The following is a 21,909-nucleotide window of genomic DNA, read 5'->3' as shown; positions in this document are numbered from 1 at the left end:
CCGCCGCACTGCGCGTGCGCGCGCCGCAACGGCGCGAGGTCTGAGGGGGAATGTCGCAGCGGCTGGTGGCGGCGGCCGGCAGCAGGGCGGTGGCGGGGCCGCTCGCCGTGCTGTGGCGGTGCGGCCTTGGCCCACGAGGGGGCAGGACGTTCGGGGCAGGCGTGAGGGCGCTCGGAACCGCTCAGCAGGTGAGCGGGGAGGCGCAGCCGGCCGGTTCCAGCGGGCGGTGGTCGCTCTCGACGCCGCGGTGACGCCATCCACGTGCGCCGCCGGCGCGGGGAGCGGGTGAGGTAACCAGGTGCGCGAACCCGAGCCCCAGAAGCGGAGGCGCATCGGCGGCGACCACAGTTCCGGCCAGCTGGCTGGCCCCGGGGCTCCAGCCCTTCCCAGCGGCTGAGGCGGCTGCCGCTGGCCCGAACAGGTCTCCATCTGCTTTCCTTCCTGTGGCCTCTTACGCCCTTTTCTTTGAAAGTTCCCTCAACCTCTCAGTGCCCCGCCCACTGCCCCTGCAGACCTGTTCCCCGCTCCCAAGAGCCGCATTGAGCGAATTGCCCTTGTTCGGCTGTGAGCCTACCTTATCTTCTCCGACTCTCGCTCCGACTGCGAGGGGGTAGCCTCCTGGGCTCAGAGGTGATACCACTTCTGCTCAGTGTCACAGGGTTGTTCTCCGTCATGATACAGTTTTATAAAGTGTTACGTGTTTTTGATTCAGACAGCATTCGTCGAGCCCAGTTCTACACTGTAATCATAGCTAACGTTGTTTGAGGGGTTTCACGCTGATGACTTTACAGGGACTGTCTCATTTAAGTCTTATACCCGTCCGGCAGGTAGGCGCTGCACTAAACCCTGTTCTATAGGAGAGGAGACGCTAGAGCATAGCTAGTCGGATCTCCGCTTTTAGATACCTCTGTATTGTACGCCTTCCTCTGGGTTAGATTCTCTGAAGTAGACCATATTTTAAGGTTTATTTTTGTATTGAGCATCCCAGGGGGACAGTGATCACATTGATTTCTTTTGTGGCGGACTGATGTGGAGCCTCTGGATTCTGGTCAGAGAAAGCTGTCTTGGTTTCAGACAGTATTGAAAGAGGAAGAAGGGGGCCCATGCATTTGTTTTCTGTCCTGTTTCCAGGAGTGAACTTTTACTTCTTAGCTCTTCATTTTGGGGACGGTGCACTGTCAGTTTGATTGTTTTTGGCAATATCAGTGAAAGGAGAGCCCTTCATCTGTGGCCACGTGGCAACTCAGCATTGCAGGGAACTGTTCAAGTTGTTAGCTGGATGGAATGCAGTGATTAAGGGGTGCAACACAGGTATGTCATGAGGCACTGACTTCCATGGAGCTCAGTGGTTTTAGTTAGGAAAGGAGGAAGTTGGATAATTTTTGAGTTCCTTCCCAGACAGAGCTGTTCCTCTATGGAGTCTATTAGCCATGGCATCTCATCTGGAACAGATGTGCGCTCTCCTTTGAGGGACTTGAAGGCTTAGACCGGGCGTGGGTAGTCTGGGGATGAAGTCACAGTTGCCTTCTTTTTAAAAGAAGTGCCGGAGCAGTCAGCACTCCTCAAGGGGAAGCTTATGTTTTAGATGCTTCTCGCAGTTACGTTTTCATTGACTGAGCTTCCTACATTGTCCATTCCACTCCAGAAGGAGAACCAGACGACAACATGTAGGTAACGTGTTAGGAGGTATGAAGGAGAAGGAAACAGAACAGAGGGAGTAGACAGTGAAGAGAAGGGTGGAGGAGGATGAGTGCCACCCTATGAGAGGTGGGGTAATTGACTCCTGAAGGATGTGAGGCTTGAGCAGGAACTGCCAGCAGATTTGCAAGCGCCTGCTGGGGCTGCATCTGTGTGCATCTGAGACACAGGCCGGAGTCACCTGACTCATGACCTGACAAAGAAAGGACAGTGGCACTTTGCCCGTTACGGGAAGACTGCTGTGCACAGCTTCACATGCTGGCTTTGTATATCCAGACACCAAGAATGGGTGGTAGGCCCCTGTCTTGGAGAGCTGCATCTGACCTACTGTGGTCCCCTAAGCAAATCAGAACACTAAGTCGTGAAATAAAGGAGTAGGATGTTTCTCAAGATTTGAAGGCCTGAAGATCATACTTTGTCTTTCTAGGGCTGGAGACCTCCTAACACTTCTAGGAGCCCCAGCTCCCTCTCTGGGGAGCTGCTGGGGAAACCCTGGGGGCTGGGTGCCAGAGCACTCATCACATACCACTGGCTCCCAGTCACCTTACCTCAGGCCCTCGCCATCCTCTCCGGACTTCTGCGTTTTCCACCCCACACGGGAGGGCCTCGAGGAGCAGAGGGGCCCAGGACTATCTTCTTCTGTGGGCCTTTGTCTAGGCCTTCCCTCACGGTGACAGCCTTTGTGACATTACGTTCTGGTCCCCTTGTGCATGGTGACTTGCTATGTGTGGGGAGGGGACACTCATGGAGCAAAGGCTCCAGGAGCCTCATCACCATTACTGCTGTGTCTCCTTCCTGAGCCCCTTGTTTACGGTTTTCCCGGATTTCAGTATCATTCTCATGGCTTACCTGAATTTTTAGTGCTCTGTGGCCTCTGATAAGGATGTGTGAACAATCCAAATCTTTGGTTGGGGTGTTTTTTTAAACCATTTGTTAACAGACCCTTTTAAAAAAGAATTTTGTTTATTTTTAATTGGAAGATAATTGCTTTACAATAATGTGTTGGTTTCTGCCCTGCATCAACATTTAAAACAGTTTTTAAAAAAGTATTTATTTCTGTTGGCTCTGCTGGGTCTTCATGGCTGTGCAGGGGGCTACTGTCTAGTTGTGGTGCAAGGGCATCTCATTGCAGTGGCTTCTCTTGTTTCAGAGCATGGGCTCTAGAGCCAGGTCTCAGTAGCTGTCCACAGGCTTATTTGCCCTTTGGCATGTGGAATCTTTCTGGACCAGGGATCGAAACTGTGTCCCCTGCATTGGCAGGTGGACTCTTAACCAGGGGACCACCAGGCAAGTCCTGGTTGAGGTTTTTTTGGCTACAGTTAATACTAAGTGACTGTGCTTAGAGCTGGTTTTTTTACTGTGATGGCGTCTGTTGTGCTCGTTTTTCCTATAATGGCTTTTGACCTATGATAGTGAGAAACCAAAATTGTCTTTCATCCTGTCTTTAACTGATGTTAAGTATTGTTAATAGCTTATGGTAATAAAAACTGTCATTTTCCTTTTTGAGAACTCAAGAAAATACAGGGTTTCTCAGGTGGTGCTGCCTGCCAGTACAGGAGACATAAGAGATGTGGGTTCAATCCCTGGGTCAGAAAGATCCCCTAGAGAAGGAAATATGAACCCACTCCTGTATTCTTGCTTGGAGAATCCCATGGACAGAGGAGCTTGGCGGGCTACAGTTCATAGGGTTGCAAAGAATCAGACACAACTGGGGCAAGTTAGCAGGCAGAAAATGTTTGCTTTCCTAACAAAACTGCTAACCTGTGGTTGATCAAAGATAAATCATAATACCCTTTGGTTTTTAAATTTCACATGATTTTGATGTTAGAATAATGTTTGTTTTAAAGGATTATTAATGTTTGTTTTAATAGCTTCAGTGACAAAAATTGCCTCAGGCAGGAAGTGATTACTTTGCAGTATTTTTTTTGATAGCTACAGCTATAAAAATTCTTCATGTATTTCTGCACTGAATGTAGTTTCTGTTTCTCCTGCTTGAATCATATTTGTTTTTAAGATTTTTTTTTTGACGTGTATTGGTTTTAAAGTCTTTTTTGAATTGGTTACAATATTGCTTCTGTAGTTTATAGTTGGGTTTTTTGGCCACAAATCTTAGCTCCCCAACCAGGGATTGAACTCGCACTGCCTGCATTGGAATGCAAAGTCTGAACACCTAGACCATCAGGGAGTCACATGGAATCATATTTTTAATGAGATAAAGCAGGTAAGGCCTCAGGTTTATGCCTCCTCTCGAATCCTGGTCCTTTCCAGCCTGGAACTTCCACTGTGAGAAGAGGCTGCATCAGAATTTGTGGACGCTAATTCTGTCTCCCGTTTCAGTGTCTCCAGGGAACCCGCTCTCGGCAGTCGGCTCTGCAGATAAGACTGGCGTCAGTTTCCCAGTGGCTGTGTTTAGAACCACCCAAAGGTACATGTCTTTCTCCTGCCATCGTTAGCAGCATGAGGTCGCAGGACCCGAGTGTGGCTTCCTTGGTGTCCTGTGTTGTGGGGAGTGGGGACAGGGTGCGTGATGGCCCAGCAGACCCAGCCGCCCCTCTTCTAGCTTCTGTATGTATTCAGTCACACTTAGCTCGTCTCCCGTTTCTGGGTCACCTGTCCCACGTCTTTGCAGTGTTAATATATCAGTGAAGGTGGCAAAAGAGAAGGTGTTCCAAAAGGAAGTGGTGGGTGAATCTTTGGGGATGCCTGGGAGCAAGCCTTTGTTTCTGCATCTCTGAGGGTTAAGCTGAGTCTCATGTTTGGAAGCTTCCGGGAGCCAACACACGAGACCCTACCCCTAAAAAGGCCATAAGGGAGAAAAGCTGACGGGCAAGGCGGATCAGGTTTTCAGGGGTTTCGAAAAAGTCACTTCATGAGACCCTACCCCTAACAAGGCTGTAAGGGAGAAAACCTGATGGGCAAGGCGGATCAGGTTTTCAGGGGTTTCGAAAAAGTCACTTCATGAGACCCTACCCCTAACAAGGCCGTAAGGGAGAAAACCTGATGGGCAAGGCGGATCAGGTTTTCAGGGGTTTCGAAAAGCTGCCCCCGGCTCTCACCTTAAAGATGATATCTGTCTTTCTGATGCCTGCCTCAATGGACTACTCCCTAATTTCTCTGACACAGGCAGGAAGGCCTTCCCCGATCTCTTCCCAAATAAGAATCAATTTAGAACTTTAATCAATAAGTTTCCCAGGTGGTGGTATATTATGAGATTATTCAGGGTGAAAGGAGTGTTTTAATTTAAACGTCTTTGCTGGCAGTTTGTTAGCCAAATGCATTTATGCGCTTGGTACTAATATGCATGGTTGCTTATAATATGGTAACCATAAAATAGCATAAAGAACCTGATTATATAAAAGCCCTAATAGATATAGAGCCCTTTTAAAGGGTAAAGGAGTCCTATTAGAAAACATAAGAAAAATTATTCTATAGGTGGTTATTGGGTTGAGATTTGCTTGCTGTGTTTTTGCTTGCTGTATTTTTGCCTTTAATGTGCTAAGGTTGTGTTATAAAAACCATTGTTAATATAGTTAAAGATCTAGAGAAATAAGAACTTAGCCCTAGTGTGGTAACAATGAGATGGTTGTTAATTGTCAGTCAGGAGTGCTAGGCAGAAGCTGCCTCACCAAAGTCACAGAGTCAGTATGGGGTAAACTTCTTAGATAAACGCAACCGACAACTTTTGCAGAAAGATTAATTTTTGTATTAACAAGAATATAATTCTACTCTGTACTGTTGCCCTATGGGACTGCTACCTTTCAGTTAAGGTCACCAGAGAAACAGAAAATAGGTTTACATTCACCTGACTTGCATAAAATGTTAATAGGCCCCCAGGCCAGAAGATAATGTACAAGACCCTCGTAAACAAAGAAGTATGCAGAAAACACCCTGGTTTCGTGAAGGACAAGCTGACGTAATGTTAAACTATCTTCCCCTTAGAAATGTACTAACTTAGGGTATAAAAGCTATGGTAAAAAATAAAGCATTGCCAGACTCTTCCAGACTCTCTGCACCCCCGTCTGGTCATTCTCTCTTTCTCTCTCTCTCTCTTTCTCTCTCTCTCCCTCGCAGACTTGGCCCTATCAAGGCTAGTCTCACGTGTCTTCTCTCTCTCGCCGATGCCATTCATCCTGAGGGTACCCCCTGGATCCTGCCGAGGCTGGACCCCGGCAGGAAGCCAGGACAGAGACCTCATGTCGACTGCAGTTAGTTTGGAGCACATGTACTCCTTGAGCACAGGCTGTGGGCTGTGCAGTGGGTCTTGGCTTGCAGAGTTCGGACTTGGAGGTGCATGTTGATTGCACCAGGCTGCAGTCAGGAAGAAAATCAGCTTCTCCCTTACTCCTCCTTATCTGTCGGACAGTCTGGCTGCTTGTGTGAGTGTGGTATGTGCTTTTAAAGTGGCAGAATCTCATTGTTTGTCCCTATGGGTTTGAGAAATTCTTTAAGAGGAGTAGAAGAAACACAGAATTAGAAATGCAACAGCTCATAAAAGGAACAATTTGACCAATCAGACTGTCAGAGTTTTACATTTGAGAATTTTTTTATTTTTTTAAACTTTAATTAATTTATTTATTTTTGGCCATGCCACACAGCATATGGGGTCTGGGTTCCCCAACCAGGGATGGAACCCAGGCCCCCTGCCGTGGAAGCGCAAGATCCTAGCCACTGGACCACCAGGGAAGTCCCACATTTGAGAATTTTTGAAGCATTCATTAATTTTGGGTTAATCTTGGGAGGTGGTAAGCAGGTGGGCTCGTGTGCAGGTGGTCTCAGCACTTCCTTCCCTTCACTGGTTTGTGGACATGGCCTCACTGCCTTCCTTTGCACCTGCATAGCTTGTGTGGATCCGAAGCCTTGACAAACCTGTCTTTGAAGTCATATCACAGTTTGGTGATGTGGGGGGTGTGCAGTGGTGTCGTCCTGCTTGGGGAGCCTGGAGCAGTGTAAGAGAAGAGGTGTGCAGAGCTCACTGGGAAGTGATTTGCTGTGACTGTAGGACTTCGTTTTTTGTCCTTCATGTTTATGCATGTGGATCTTCGCTCTACCCCATCCTGAGTTTGGCCTTTCCTGGGGTCTTCTGGGCTTTGGGGCTCTGAGTTAATGGTTGTTGCAGTGGTGCCTGTACGTCAGGGGCTGCTGTGGCCCTGGAGCTCATGCGAGTGTCGTGCTCAGGCCCTGTGTCTGCTGCTGTTGACGGGGACAGAAAGTGATTTTTGTCTCACACCTGTCTTTCCACCTTTTCTTTTCTCAGGGGAATGATTTTTTTTTTCTGTTTTGGGTTATTTTCCTAAGTTCATATGGGAAAACACCTTCCTGTGTATTCTCCACTCTCAACTCTTTCCGTCTGGTTTTGCACCAGAGTAACGATCTTGTGTTATTTCTTTTTGTCATTGCGTGTGTGCTGAAATGCCTTCTGGATGTTTTAATGGGAGGAATAGTTAACTTAGTTGCCTGGCAAGAGGAGGGTTTCTCCTTGTCTGTGCCCAGCTTTGCAGGACGGTTCAGGCCACCTGACCCTTAGCTTGTACTTGGAGGTAGTGGGAGCTTTAGACCACAGATGGGTGTGTCCTGAGTGAGACCCATCGCCCCAGGACATTCTTGGCACCTGATGGAAGGGTGGGGGGCTCCAGGAGTGTTTCTGGGGCTGCCCTGGTATGGTTTGAGCTGTTACTACTTTACATGCACACGTTAAGAAAGAGGCTTGGGGACTGGGTTCAGTCATCTAGTCTGTGCGTCACAAATGTTCTGAGGGGCGGTGACGTGAGTGCCAGCCTAAGGAGTTCTCTGGTGGTCCCGTGACTAGGACTTCACGCTTTCAGTGCCAAGGGCCCAGGTTTGGAGAGCTAAGATCCTGAAAGCCATGAGGCTCAGCCAGAGAAAAGCAAACCATAAGGTAACACCTCCTAGATCTCACCTGGCACACACATACAGTCACTCATGATTTCAGAAAGCGTAAGAAACTGTTGCAAATTTCCCTTCTTGTCTGGAACTGTCTGGGATTGGTGTAGGCTTGCAGTCTCCACTACCCTGGCCCCTGCCCTGATCGCAGGAGGGCCCTGCAGCTTTTCCTCTGACCTTGAGAAGCTCTGCTCCTTGCCACACGCTGCACTTCCTTTACGGTCCCTGTTTATCTCCAGGAGGCAGCAGTGTTGGGGAAGTTGTGTTTTGGAAGCATTCTTCTTTTCTCTGAATCCTCCTCCTCTGGACAGTTAGGTGTGACCGTTCCCTGAGGTCAGAGTTTGTTTTTTCTTAGGAACTAATGAACCAAAGGATGCTGGTTCTGGAGCAGACAGAGGGAAGAGAAGAGGAAAGCAAGATGACTTTGCCTGGTGGAAACGGATGCAGAAGGTTTGTGTGTGTCCAGAGGGCCAATTCCAGATGGCCTGTCACTTTTCTGAGGAAGTAGTCACTGCGGGCTTGGGCTTGGTACAAACTAATTCAAAGATTCTAAGTGGTGGATTTAATTTCTAAAACTAAGATCTCCATCATAGTGTTTAAAGACCCAGAGAAGCGATGGTTTCAGGAAGGCCAGCTGCTTTTCCTGAGTAGCCTGGGAGCTGCCGTGGCCTTACACGCCGGCAGAGGCTGCGCCCATGGAGGCCGGTGGGGGGAGGTGTGGTTTGGGTGGAGGGCTTGGCGACCTCTCCCTTGTCTGTGGAAGGGCATTTTTGTGAGAGAGCTGCTGTCTTTCAGTGTAGCCCATGTTGTGTTCTCTCCCCGCAGGGGGAGACTCCCTGGGACGACAAGGATCTCCGCAGTCTGGCCGTGCTGGGGGCAGGTGTTGCTGCGGGATTTCTCTACTTCTATTTCCGAGATCCTGGGAAGGAAATCACTTGGAAGCACTTTGTGCAGTATTACCTGGCGAGAGGTCTGGTGAGGGGATTTGCATGCTGCTGGCCTTGGAAGGAGGTGGCCTGTTGGCCTCGGGGTGCAGATGTGACTACCCTGCTGCACCCCCACACCTGCCTGCTCCCTGAAACACTCAGTCATTGTGTGTTTGCTCTGGCTTCTACTTTCACTTGGTTCTGTTTGTGAATCTTGACACTCCAGTTGTGAATCTGACTCAGAGCCTTTCTCCTTGAGGGCACCCCTGGCCCACTGCTAGGCCCTGGACAGTGGGGGCCAGCACTGGCTCTGAGTCACACCCAGTGGAGTCCCCCATCCTCCCCGCACTCAGGTTTGAGCGTACACCTTCACAAGCACAGTGACCTTGCTCCCCGTTGCATGAGCAGCGCACTGTGAAGGCTGGGCTTTCCTGCTGTGTGGTGACATCTGCAGGGAGTTCTTGTTTGCCCTGCGGTCTGTCCACATTCTGTCCTCAGGGAGGCCCGTGGTGATAGTCTCTACGCGGTGTGGGAAGGGCTGCTGCAGTCCCCTCTGCTGAGGACCTGTGCCCAGCAGGTGTGGCCAGAGGGGCAGGGGGAGACAGGTGTCCTCCTGTGCTTGTGGCCTGGACTGGTTCCAGATGTTCCTTGAGGTCTACGTGGCTGACAGTGACATGCTTGTCCTGGAGCACAGCACGGCCCGGAGCACAGAAGGGTGACCTGTCCATCCCCCACTCAAGCACACCTAATGCAGCCCTGGCCACACCTGTGGTGCCTGATTGGGAGCTGACGCTCGCCTGGCCTAACTAGTCCCCTCACATAAGGGGACTTCCACATCCACTGGGAGGGTCTAGCACCTGAACCTGAGGGCTGCGATTTGTTCCAGCCCCTCTGAGCTGTCTGAAGAGTCTGATAAAATCTCAGGGTGTCATAGAAATAAGTGAACTTATGTGCAGAGGTCCCTGGCCTGGACCGGTGGTTCTTTTGTGAAAGGCTTGTTTGGGAACAAAAAGCTATAACAAAACCTCAGTAGCAGTCTTCGTTTTATTCAGTTCTTTACTTATTGGCTGCGTGGTGGGACATGTGGGATCCAGTTCCCCGCCCAGGGATGGAACCCGCTCCCCTGCAGTGGAGGCTCACAGTCTTACACTGCACTGCCAGGGAAGTCCCTGCAGTCTTTGTTTCAAGCAGCATCGTTGTTTTTCCTGGTCACAAGTGTAATATGTGCTTGCTGCAAAGCATTTGGGGAAATAAAAGTATAAAGCAGGAAGTCACTGTCTGTGCACGCCCAGGGGCCTTTTCCTGTGACCCCGTTGGCCGCAGTCTGAAGGCAGGGCTGCTCACTTCTGTGCCCTGTGTCCCGTTAGCACACCGGCAGTGAGCACTGCGGTAGGGAGGCATGAGGGGTCAGCTGGCAGGAGTCTTGCAGGGCCAGGAGGACATGCTGCGCCCTCATCTCATGAACCTGAGAGCTGATGGGCCTGGCTGGCTGGGGCTCTGCATGTTGGCGGAAGAGAAACCAAGGGGGCAGTCGCCTGGAGTTCTGTCTGCCATGGTTTCTGGAGTCGTGTTGGGTGGCGGTGAAGTTCCACATTCAGGATCATGTCCTCACCGCGCAATCCTGAGTGTTCCAGTGTTTTCCAGAAGGAGCTTTGTCATCGTGGTTAATGAGGTAGTGACAGCAGGCCGTGTCTGAAGCTCCCCAGAGGGTGTGTGGCTTCCAGGTGGTGGGCTGTAACCGGATGGACTGAGTGTTACGGGATCAGCTATCCTGTCAGTACAAGACTTTCATCTGTGTTCCTTTTGGAGTGTTTTGAAATTTTTTGTTTTGTTTTTTGGCCATGCTGCACATTTTGCGGGATCTCAGCTTCCCAACCCAACCAGCGATTGAACCAGGAGAGCCTAAGACTTATTTTAGGATCCTACTCACAGGGAACTCCCCTCCTACCCACAGGGAACTCCCCTCCTTTTGGAGTTTTAAGCCAGTTTGAAGGCTTAGCGCTCAGATGTGCCACATTTTAATTCCTCTTCTTGAATCGGTTCCTGTTTATTGCCATAATCCCAGGCTAGAATTGTCCATGTTGGTAGGAAGACAGAGCCAAAACTGTCCTGCAGAATGTGAGCTGCGCTGGGACAGGTGCCACCTGTGCGTGTGGCGCTTGACTGAGACCGAGGCCCAGGGTGCTGTGCTGGTCCTTAACTGGCTGTCTGTCTTCTAGGTGGATCGGCTGGAAGTCGTGAATAAACAGTTCGTGCGTGTTATTCCTGCCCCTGGGACATCACCTGAGGTGAGGGCTGGGGTCAAGGCCAGTCTTCCACGTGTAGGTTTCGGTGTCAGTGTAAGGTGTAGTCTTCTGGGATCTCCCTGATGGTCAAGTGGTTAGTACCAGGGGCCCTCATGGCCAAGGCCTCTGGTTCAGGAACTAAGATCCCACAAGCCGTGTGACCTGAAAAAGAATACGTGATAGTTTTTTGTTTTATTGGAGAAATGCCTCTCCTGGCTTCACTTTCCAGCACCCACCTGTGCCCATGTGCCTGTAGAGAACAGTCTTCCAGGTAGCATAGGACTCTAATGAAGCTGTAACTATGCTTCACTTTTGCCCAATACCATGGACAGTCACCAGCTGAGCTCTGAGAGGAGAGACTAAAATGACAGATAGGGGACAGAGGCAGACTCAGCCATTGATAGACATTTGTACTTTGACCTCAAACCTAAGCCTATGGTTTGGGGCCAGGACAGGAGGCCCATCAGAGCCACTCAGGACTTTGCTGTGAGAGAAGCTGGGGAGCGGGTGGTGGCCATGAGGGGCGGCCCCCTCCATCGCTTGGCCCCTTGGTTTCTGCAGAAGTATGCATGGTTCAGCATTGGCAGTGTGGACACCTTCGAGCGCAACCTGCAGACTGCCCAGTGGGAGCTAGGCATTGAGCCCCCCAATCAGACGGCTGTGGTCTACACCACTGAGAGCGATGGGTGAGCGGGTGTGGTCGGGCCCTGGTGCTGGACACGCTGAACTTGTTCAGGCATGTTGTAGGTGTCTGCTGGTAGTCAGTGTCTGTGGGAAAGACAAGTTTGTTAGCTGTGTTTTTACTGGGGAAAGAACTGGTGGGGAAATGTTCAGCTTGGTAGCCTGAGGGCTGTGGTGTGGCAGCAGGGCAGAACTAGCTGGGAGGAGGCTGGGTCAGGGGGTTTCTGGAGGCAGGCCACGGCTGCCCTGCCCTGCCCTGCCCACAGGGGAAATCAGGCAGACAGATTCGCGTGGACAGGACCCTTTACAGTGGGTGAGGCTGTGTGTCCAGATGGATGGTGCTTGCTTTTGTGTAGCAGAGTCCACTGTTCACGGCCTGTCTCTCAAGGAAATGTGACAGATGGTTTTCTTGGCCTTTCTAGGTCTTTCTTGCGAAGCCTGGTGCCCACCCTTCTCCTGATTGGCATCTTCCTCTATGTCATGAGGAGGGGTCCGATGGGGGCTGGGCGTGGTAGGCGAGGAGGAGGCCTCTTCGGCATTGGTGAGACAATAGCCAAAATCATCAAGGATGACATCGGCGTGCGGTTTGCAGACGTGGCTGGTTGCGAAGAAGCCAAGCTGGAGATCATGGAGTTTGTGAATTTCCTGAAGAACCCCAAACAGTACCAGGACCTTGGGGCCAAAATTCCAAAGGTACTGACTTGAGAGAGCACAAGCAGATGCTTTACCAGCGTGCCACCAGGAAAGCCTTTGTCTGTAGTGTTGTTTCTCTAAATTGAACTGAGAACTTCGAAGCAGTTCTAAGTGCAGAATCATGTATTTTTATGACATTTTCTTACTATTTCAGTTTTTTGTCCGTTCAGTTTGACAGCATTTTTTTCTTTAATAATTTGCCTTGATTGCTTTATTATATAACATTTTTAGCTTCGTTTTTGAAGAAACGACTTTCTATTCTATTATTTATTGTTGAAGTATATAATTAAAGCAAGTGCAGGGAATTTTCTGATCCAGAGGCTAGGACACCGTGCTTTCACTCCTGGGGCCCAGGTGCAGTTCCTGGTTGGGGAACTGAGATTCTACAAGCTGTGTGGCGTAGCCAGAAAACCCCAGAAAATAAAGAACCAACAAGTACAAACCACCGTGAACGGGTCTGGGGTCAGCTGCCTGTCAGAAAACCCACGACTCAGCAGTGGGACAGGTGTGCATTATGGATACGGGTCAAGGCTCTGCACATAGGAAGTGGCACTGTGGAGATTGTGGCCGCTGTCTTTCCCTGGGGTGCTTCTAGGTGTCATGGACGTTTGGAGGGCCTGGCAGAAGCTGAATCCCCTTCACAGAAAGGTCTGTGAAGAGGCTCACAGACTGCGGCCCCCCGCCCCTCTACTCCCCACACCCCCCCCGCCCCAAGGTGTCTCTGGGCTCTATTCCAGGCCGCAAGCTCTCCAGGGTGGAGACTCAGTGCACTGACTTTCCTGGTAGCTCTGTGTGTTTCCCTGAGACTCCTGAACAGCAGGAGAACGTGACTGACCTCTGGAGATTAGTGGGCAGTAGACCTGTGCTTCTCTTTGGCCACCTGGTAAGGTTGGCTGGAAAGCTCAGGTGTGGCGGGCCCAGGGATCCCCTGGTCCCATGACCCACTGCTTTGTGGAGACCCTCTGTGAGTCCATATCCATGTTCATGGGGACCTGGGGACCTGGCACCTTGTGAATTTGTTTTGAGGCTCCCTCATCCTCCCCACCTTTATATGTTTTGTTTTTATTTTTACAGACTTAGGAAAAACAACTTTTTGGTCTCTTTTGAAATAAGTAGATATTAACCCATACTGTCAACTAGAAATAAAGTAGTGTAAGCCCCCCTTTAAGTCCCTCCTCATGAAAGGAATACTGAGGTGTGTTACTGGGGTGTGAATTTCAGTGTTGAGTCAGTGTAGAACCAGGCAGGTTGCGGACAGTACCACACGCAGGTGCCACTGTCGGACGTGCTGAACAGAATCACAGGAGCGAGTGTGGGGAGGGCCTCTTGCTCGTCCTGGTGTGAGTTGGTGTGTTTCATAGAGCAATTTGACAGTAACTGTTAAAGTAAATGTTGGACCGTGAGATCCATTGAGTCCTGCCCTGGGAGCGTCACTTGAAGAAATAACCTGCTTGGTTGGACTGGGGCTTTGGGGGCCTTTCCTTTACCTGCAGCATTTGAACTTTTCATGATAAATGTGCCTTTGTCTTACAAGCAGGGTTTCAAACGGAAGGCACACCTTGGCCGAAAGCATGGAGTAGGCTGAGGAGTCAGTTGAGCGAGACTCTGCTTGGCCCCATCTCTCCCCTTTCAGAACCAGGTGTCGCCTTTCTGTTTCAGGGAGCCCTGCTCACAGGTCCTCCCGGTACCGGCAAGACACTTCTTGCCAAGGCAACCGCGGGGGAGGCTGGTGTGCCCTTCATCACCGTGAATGGGTCTGAGTTCCTGGAGATGTTTGTGGGTGTTGGCCCAGCTCGGGTAGGTAAAGGCACCCTTGTCCTTGCCCTGGCCTTTGGGTGGGACCCTGGGGATGGGCGCAGAGCACAGCATGGATGTAAAGACGACCTGGCGGGCAGACAGAGCAGCCGAGATGGGAGTCAAGCCCCAGAGGTGGGGCCTCAGCCCAGGGAACTTAGTCCTGTCCTGGTGCCAGTGACAGAGCACACTGGACTCCTATTTCAGGTTCGTGACATGTTTGCAATGGCCCGGAAAAATGCTCCCTGTATCTTGTTCGTTGATGAGATTGATGCAATTGGCCGGAAGCGTGGGCGTGGGCACTTTGGAGGCCAGAGCGAGCAGGAGAATACCCTGAACCAGCTGCTCGTGGAGATGGACGGTGAGTGGGCTTGCTCTCTGGGCAGAGCTCCCCAGGCAAGAGCCCTGCTCGCACAGTCTGAGGAATGCTGTCCTCAGGCCCCACAGTGCAGGGAGCTGCCCTCCAAGCTCAGCAGCCGGATGAGGGCTGATGCCCAGGCTGTGTCCTTGCCGCCTTTGTCCTTCTGCCTCCTGCTCCAGAACCCTGTCTCCCCCTCGGGACTCCTGCTCGGGCAGGGTCTGGTCCGGGTGACAGCCGTGGGCCTGCTGCCGCCTCTCGGGGAGGGTCTGGGCGTTTGTGCCAGGTTCGGATTTGGAGAAGCTTTGACTGGACCTTTGGCAGGTCCTGTGCTCACTTGGCTTTGGAGTTGAGTCAAGGTACCCAACATGACCCCAGGTTGGTCATTTGGGAGGAATCCGTGGGTCCCTGGATTCATAATCACAGTTGACTGCCGGGCCAGGGCCTGGGAGAATCATGGGGAGCAGGTGCCTGGGCCGGGAGAGTGGCCATGGCCTCCAGAACTCTCTGCCCACTGAGTCCGGGTCGCAGCTTCTCCCTGGCAGCCAGTTGGGTGACACTCAGGAGTGTCATCGACCAGAACAGGGTTTCCCCTGGGGCTAGTCACATGGCAGTCTTTGCCCAGCATGGGTCACAACCCCAGCCTCCCAGGAGGAAATATCTACTCAGACGACTGAGGCATGGGGGGCCCCTCCCTGAATCCCAGGTCCTGGGGCGGCTCAGGGGCCCAGCAGGCTTTTCTGAGGAAGAGTGCTGGTGAGTCAGGCCCTCATCCTGCTGGGCACCCCCATCCTCTCCCCACTGCATCTCCCCTGCTCTCGTCCAGCCTGGCTTCCTGGGCCCAGCAAGCCACCCAGCCATCCAGGACCTGGGTGGAGGGGTCTGCGTGGTTCCGGCAGCTCGCTGTGTGGTGTGAGAGGTTGGCAGGGATCTCTAACAAATTAAGATGGGAGTTCACACCCTGAGACTGGGCCATGGGGTTCCCAGTTGGCTGAGGAAGGTCTGGTTACAGCCAGAGATGTGAGGACTGTGGGGACCAGAGCCACCGTTTCCTGCCTGTAACGGCTCCCGGGGTGGGCAGTGGTCCTGGAAAGTTGGGGGCCAGGTGTGCAGGGGAGAGAAGACAGCTGCTGGCCGGGCCCTGCTTGGGCTCACCTGCTTCTCTCGTGTCCAGGATTCAGCTCTACCACAAACGTCGTTGTGCTGGCCGGCACCAACCGCCCCGATGTCCTTGATCCAGCCCTGATGCGGCCAGGCCGCTTCGACCGTCAGATTTACATTGGTGAGTATGCTGAGGGTTGAAAGTTTGGTTCGATCATTAGCTATGTATTTGGAGGAGGTTTTGAGGTGCCTTAAAGCAGCTAACCCTACTTGTGAAACAGTAGAGGTGCAGGACTGGGCCCCACTTTGGGAAGAACAGGTGTGGCTGGGATGGGGAGAAGGTCATAGCAGTCCATGCAGCTGGGAGTGATGTGACAGTGTTGGGTACTTTAGCTTTTCTTTTTTGTGCACTGTTTACGAGAGAAGCATTCACCCTGGCCTTTCCCACTCGTGAGCAGATCCTGGAAACTTAGGACCTCAGTCCTGCCCAGGTCCCCTGCTGCCAGAGCAGCCATCCTGGGGATTGAGTTGTGTGGACTGGAGGCCCCACAGTGAGGAAGGTGTTTGATATGTTGGAGAGCTGAATGGATGTGACCTGTGGGTCGTTTCTGCCATGGGGAGCTCTGGCCCTGGTTGGGTAGTCAAGTGTGCAGTGCAGACATGCAGGGGAGGGTCCTCCTGGCCCTGGTGAAGCAGCTGCGGGTGACCCCACCCTGGCTACCTGTGCCTCTCTCTCTCAGGCCCCCCGGACATCAAAGGCAGGTCGTCTATCTTCAGGGTCCACCTGCGTCCACTCAAGTTGGATGAGAGCCTCAGCAAGGATGCCCTGGCGAGGAAGCTTGCAGCCCTCACTCCAGGCTTCACAGGTGAGTGATGGAGGCCGGGCGACTGCCCTGGGACTGGGCACATCATCAGCAGGTGGTTTCTGGTTGTGTCATTTGGTCCTGAAAGTGAGCCCTTGTCTTTAGGACTGTGAATCTGGTGGGCACACCCGAGGCCACAAAGCTGGCTTTTGTCAGCTTGCGCTGTGCCCCCCACCACCCGGCTCCCCCCACCGCCCCAGGAAAGTAATGTGGTGATGATGGGGATAAGGCCCCATCCGCTTGGTATGCTACCCAGGGAAGAAGTCCTGGCCAACACTTCCCACAGTGCATAAGAGATCTGAGTCTGCACATCCAGGAAGTGGGATAAAGCCCGAGATGCCCACACTGACAATATCATCCACATTGGTCAGATGTAGGGAGAGGCCTTGAGACCAGCAAGACCAAAGGGTAGCAGCTGACTTCTCTTGGAAATGGAGGCCAGGAGGCAGTGGGTCAGGCAGAACTATTCTTCCACAGTGAAGGAGAAATTAAGGCATCCCGTATAAAGGACAAGTGTGTAAAACCATAATGACATATCTGTGTTAATGGGCACACAGTGTAGAAAGATGTAACCTGTGAAGATGAGAGGGGCTGCGTAGGAGCAGAACTTTTATACATATTGTGAAGCTGGATCCTCAGCTTCACGTGGAGCTGCCAGGGGATGGAAGAGCCGCACAGCCTGTAAGCACAAAGTGGCGGACACTTCCCCAGTGTGGGGCTTCTGAGGGCGGATGCAGACCAGTAGGATAAAAGTGAGAGGCCAGGTGTGGGCCTGTTCATCTCGGTCAGTTGTTTTGTCAAGGGTGTGAAGACCATCCAACGGAGAAAGAATAGCCTGTTTGAACAGGTATTTCCACAAGCTAAAAGACGTAACTGGACGTTAGACCACATATAGCAGTCAACTCAGAGTGGATAAGAGACCTGAGCGGTGGAGTGAGAACTGTAAAAGGTCTTAAAATCTTTAGGACCTTGGATTTGGCAATGGTTTTTTAAAGCACAGACAGCAAGTGAGAAAACTATAGAATAGATTTCTTCAAAGCTAAAATCTTTTGTGCATTGAGAGACATTATTGATGTGATGAAAAGAGCCCACAGAAAGGAAGAGAATGTTTGGAAATTATGCACCTGGTAGGGTCTAGAATCCAGAATATATAAAGAACCCAATTTAAAAATGGGAAAAGCGTTTGAATAGACATTTCTCCAAAGTATACAAATGGCCAGAAACCATGTGAGAAGGTGGTCATGGTATTAGTTGTTAGGAAAATGCATATCAAAAGCACAGTGTGACACCACCTCACGCCCACCAGGATGGCCGTAAAAGACAGACGGAGGGTTGGCAGGGATGTAGGGAGATGAGCATGCTCGCATGTTGCTGGTAGGGATGTGAAGTAGTGTGGCTGTGGAAGTCGGCCTGGCACTTCTTTTAGAAGTGAAGTACAGTTAGCATATGACCTCCAGTTCCACTCCTACCTAAGAGAACTGAAAACATTTGTCTGCATAAAGGCTTGCACGTGGATGTTCACAGCAGCGTTACTCATAATAGCTAAACAGTGGAGACCACCCCAGTGTCCAGCAACGTGTCACCAGTAGATGTGTGTACGGTGGGCGGAACCTGCAGATAGAGCTGGCCATGTTACATGAGTGACTCGAGCATCTGTGGAATCTGGTGTCTCCTGTGGCTGCCTTAGGGCAGATGGAACCTTATTCAGCCATGAAAAGGAATGAAATACCAGGACATGCTCCTGACAGTGGATGCATGGGAAAACACTGCGTGTGAAATGAGCACACACAAAAGACCACATAGTGTGTGACTGCACTTACGTGAGACTTCCAGGATGGGCACGTCTGAAGACGTAGAAGGTAGAGTCATGTTTGGCTAAGCCTGGGTACAGGATCTAGCCCCAGACAGCACCTTCATGATGGGGATGTCTAAGATGAGATGACAGCAGTTGTCACACATCTTGATGAAATTACTGAAAGTCTTTGAAATGTACACATTTTTAAATGGATAGATTTTATGTTAAATGAATCACACCTCAGGAAATCATTGAGCCAAGAAACTGGCTGAAAGCAGCAGTGACAGAGCAGGTCCTGTTTTCCTTCACGCCCTTGACCTGTTTTAGCTCTGGCTCCAGTGCTGCAGAGTCCCTGTGACAGCCTGCCTTGGGCCCCTGATGGACGGTTTCTCCTTCTCCGGGTCAGGTGCTGATATTTCTAATGTTTGCAACGAAGCTGCCCTGATCGCCGCCCGCCACCTAAGCCCCTCTGTCGGGGAGAAGCACTTCGAGCAGGCCATCGAGAGGGTCATTGGAGGTAAGCTGGGACACCGTGGGTGAGTTTCCACCCTGGGACCCCAGGCTCTCTTCAGGGTACTCCACTTGGGCAACTCTCCAGACCCAGATCTGGGACGCGGGACCTGCCAGCAGCTCTCCTGCTCTTCCTGGAGCAACGTTCAGAATCTCAGAGAATTGTAACCTCCAGGGTGCTGAGTCAGACCCAGGTCTGGGTGCCCACTGTGGCCTAGAGGACGGCCTGCTGGGTGCTTCCCTGGGAAATTTGCCGGGGTCCCCAGTGCTCCCAGTGGCCAGCATACCCAGAGCGGGTGCAGGCTTCAGCCTGGGGGTCGAGATCTCTGGAGTGCCATCCTGGGGACAGAGGTCAGGGAGGCATCCGCGTGGCCAGCAGCCGTCCATGACCCCACCCACGGCCGTGAGCACTGGCCCGTCCAGACGGTGGGTAGCTGGAGTTACTTCGTCCGCTTCACTTTGTGTTGAGGTGTGACACGTGCACAGGCGTGTAGTGTCAGGAGCCCAAGGCAGTTGCCACAGCCGTTCGGTGCTGTCCTGGGCCATGCTGAGTTGAGCTGCTGTGAAACTGACACACGCTAGTCGTCTGTGTCTCTCTGTGCCCTGTTCTCTGCCTGTGACTGAGTGTACAGGGTGTAGAGAACGCTCCTGTCTCCTTGCTTTGGCTTCACTACCACTTGAGCCATAGAGTAGCTAACCCTGCTGCCTAAGAACAGGTCTCCCTGAGCATATGTTGCTTGCATGGGAAGTGGAGTGGGGTGCAGGATGTCTGCAGAGCAGAAGGCAGCTTAGCATCTGGTTTGCAGGGACAGACCCCTGTGGGCCTGAGCAGTGTGTGTGGAGCCGACAGGCTGCAGGTCTGCTCTGACCAGCCCCCGGCACGCCGGAGTGGGGGCTTGGTTCCCACCTCTCTGCTGGCGTTCCTCCTGTGCCTCTCACCAGGAGTGTGACTTGCAGGCCTTGAGAAGAAGACACAGGTCCTGCAGCCCAATGAGAAGATGATGGTGGCCTACCACGAGGCTGGCCATGCAGTGGTGGGCTGGTTCCTGGAACACGCAGACCCCCTGCTCAAGGTCAGTCTGGCCCCTTACACATCTCCTGTGGGTTCAGGGCCTGCTCCTGCCCCGGGGGCCAAGGGATGGAACTGTCTAGAATGTGTCCTTGAAGGGTGGGTGGGAGGGCAGAGGCAGGGGGCTGGTTCCAGGAGGGTCTGGATCTGGCCACCTGACACCTGGAGGTTCCTGGTTAAACTCACCTCACTGTAAGCTTCTCCCCGAAGGCAGACCCCTCCACAGCTTCCTGGGGACTGTGAGACAGAGGGTATTTCTGTGTTTACCCTCAGGGTGACCCCCTGTGAGCACTGGGGCCCAGGGTCTCCTCTCCTCCCACACTTTTGTGGAGACACCCTGGGGATGACGGAGAGCCCTGCTGTGTCTGCCAGGTGTCCATCGTCCCCCGGGGCAAGGGGCTCGGCTATGCCCAGTGCCTGCCCAGGGAGCAGTACCTGTACACGCGGGAGCAGCTCTTTGACCGCATGTGCGCCATGCTGGGCGGCCGCGTGGCTGAGCAGCTGTTCTTCGGGCGGGTCACCACGGGGGCCCAGGACGACCTGAGAAAGGTCACCCAGAGCGCCTACGCCCAGGTAGAGCAGCAGCCATGGGGGGTGGGGGGCGGGGGGCTCTGCACCGGGCTGACCCCGGCACTCGCCCGCTGCAGATCGTGCAGTTCGGGATGAGCGAGAAGTTGGGCCAGATGTCCTTCGATCTCCCGCGGCCGGGTGAGGCACTGGTGGAGAAGCCGTTCAGCGAGGCCACGGCCCAGCTCATAGACGAGGAGGTGCGGCGGCTCATCGGCTCTGCGCATGCACGCACCCTGGACCTGCTCACCCGCTGCCGCGAGCAGGTGGACAAGGCGAGTGGGTGGCCGGACCCCGGGTGCTGGTGGGGTTCTGCAGGCGGGGCGGCCGGCTGACAGCTGCTGGGTGTCCAGGTGGGCAGGCGGCTGCTGGAGAAGGAGGTGCTGGAGCGGGCTGACATGGTGGAGCTGCTCGGGCCACGGCCGTTCGCCGAGAAGATCACCTATGAGGAGCTCGTGGAGGGCACGGGCGGCCTGGAGGAGGACACGGCCCTTCCTGAGGGTCTGCAGGGCTGGCGTGGGGGGCCGGAGGAGGGCGGCTTAGGGCGCCCACTGCAGGAGAGCCCAGCCTAGCGTGCCTGCCTGGAGAGCAGCCTCCGGGACCCCCAGGAAGCAAATTAAAGCACATACAACCGGCAAACAGCTGTCTTCCGATCAGGACCCTTGAAGCACGGGCTTCCTGCTCCTTGCAGGCACCCTTCCACCGAGGGGGCTGGGACCCGGCCTCTATCTGAGTGGGGGGCTGGGGACCTGGTCAGTGCAGGTGCCTTCACCTGCCCCAGGGAGAGAAGGCCCAGTTCAGAAGCACTCACAGGTCAGCCCACTGTGAGGTTCAGCAGAAGAAGTGTGTAAGCCCAGAATCTAGGGGATGGCAGTTTGGGTAGCGGAAAGCCAGCTGGTCCTCAGGGATGGAGCTCACCACTCCCATAGGCATGTGGCCCGGGTTGGGGGGCCTTAGGGGCCTGAAACTGAGAGGGAGGGGTTGCCCTTTTCTCAGGGTAGGGCCTTGTTGCTGGAAAGTCTCTGGGAAGCTGTTCCTGGTGGCCTGGTTTTGTTAGAATCCAGAAGGTGACTCTGGGCTGCTCCATGGGACAGGACAGCCCCTGAGGGTGCAGTTGTCTGCACCCTGCCGGCAGTTGTCTGCTTGGACCTGGAGTGAGACTAGGGCCCGGTCCCAGGGAGCTGGATTTAGTGGAAATGGCCTCATGGGTCCCCAGCACACAGCCAGAGGGCTGGAGTCATCAGAGTCGTGACAGTAGAAGCAGTTCCTGCCTTGAGGGGGTGGGGGGACAGGCTTTCTGGGCTGATAGTGGGTGAAGGGGTGCCCCCCTGTTGCCAGCCCAGCCCACACACGACCTTGGGGATGAAATTTTCCACATCATTTGGTATGTTTGCCTCAAAAATAGAATTTCCAACTTGGGACAAACACTTTCAGCTTTGCTCTTTGTAGAACATGTATTGTTGATTTTCTTGTCTCTGGGGCTTGCCCTGTATTGCAGCCTCCACCACTTAGCCTCTGTGCTAAACTGCTGGGGACCCTGCAGGGGCCTGTTCTGGGACCTTCCAATGTAGGTAATGCTCCCCTCACCCCAGGAAAGCCCCATACTGTCCCGAGCCTGGGCTGCTGCCCCTCTCCAGGTCCACGGCTCACCCCTGGTGATAGCGCCCT

At 52.9% G+C, this 21,909-nt stretch overlaps 1 protein-coding gene across 3 annotated transcripts; it reads left to right on the top strand.

Annotated features, from left to right (window-relative positions):
- On the top strand, nucleotides 1-20,880 carry LOC122420357 (AFG3-like protein 1). 3 transcript variants are annotated; one of them, XM_043435450.1, is made up of 16 exons: nucleotides 1-188; nucleotides 4,036-4,123; nucleotides 7,955-8,049; nucleotides 8,425-8,574; nucleotides 10,745-10,813; nucleotides 11,372-11,496; nucleotides 11,914-12,184; nucleotides 13,844-13,981; nucleotides 14,186-14,339; nucleotides 15,511-15,618; nucleotides 16,178-16,303; nucleotides 18,502-18,612; nucleotides 19,563-19,678; nucleotides 20,047-20,247; nucleotides 20,322-20,507; nucleotides 20,595-20,880. In XM_043435450.1, the coding sequence occupies exons 1-16, from the start codon at nucleotides 51-53 to the stop codon at nucleotides 20,811-20,813; spliced, it is 2,295 nt and encodes a 764-aa protein (XP_043291385.1). In that variant the 5' UTR covers nucleotides 1-50; the 3' UTR covers nucleotides 20,814-20,880. The 3 variants fall into 3 exon arrangements, with proteins under 3 accessions (XP_043291385.1, XP_043291384.1, XP_043291386.1); XM_043435449.1 differs by having other exon boundaries at nucleotides 2-188; nucleotides 20,322-20,516; XM_043435451.1 differs by lacking the exons at nucleotides 1-188; nucleotides 4,036-4,123; nucleotides 7,955-8,049; nucleotides 8,425-8,574 and adding an exon at nucleotides 9,808-10,197 and having other exon boundaries at nucleotides 20,322-20,516.
- The last annotated feature ends 1,029 nt before the right edge of the window (nucleotides 20,881-21,909 follow it).

Source organism: Cervus canadensis, chromosome 18 (genome assembly GCF_019320065.1).
Source record: "Cervus canadensis isolate Bull #8, Minnesota chromosome 18, ASM1932006v1, whole genome shotgun sequence".
In the NCBI taxonomy this organism is placed as follows: domain Eukaryota; kingdom Metazoa; phylum Chordata; class Mammalia; order Artiodactyla; family Cervidae; genus Cervus; species Cervus canadensis.
This window is presented reverse-complemented; position numbering and strand designations above follow the sequence as displayed.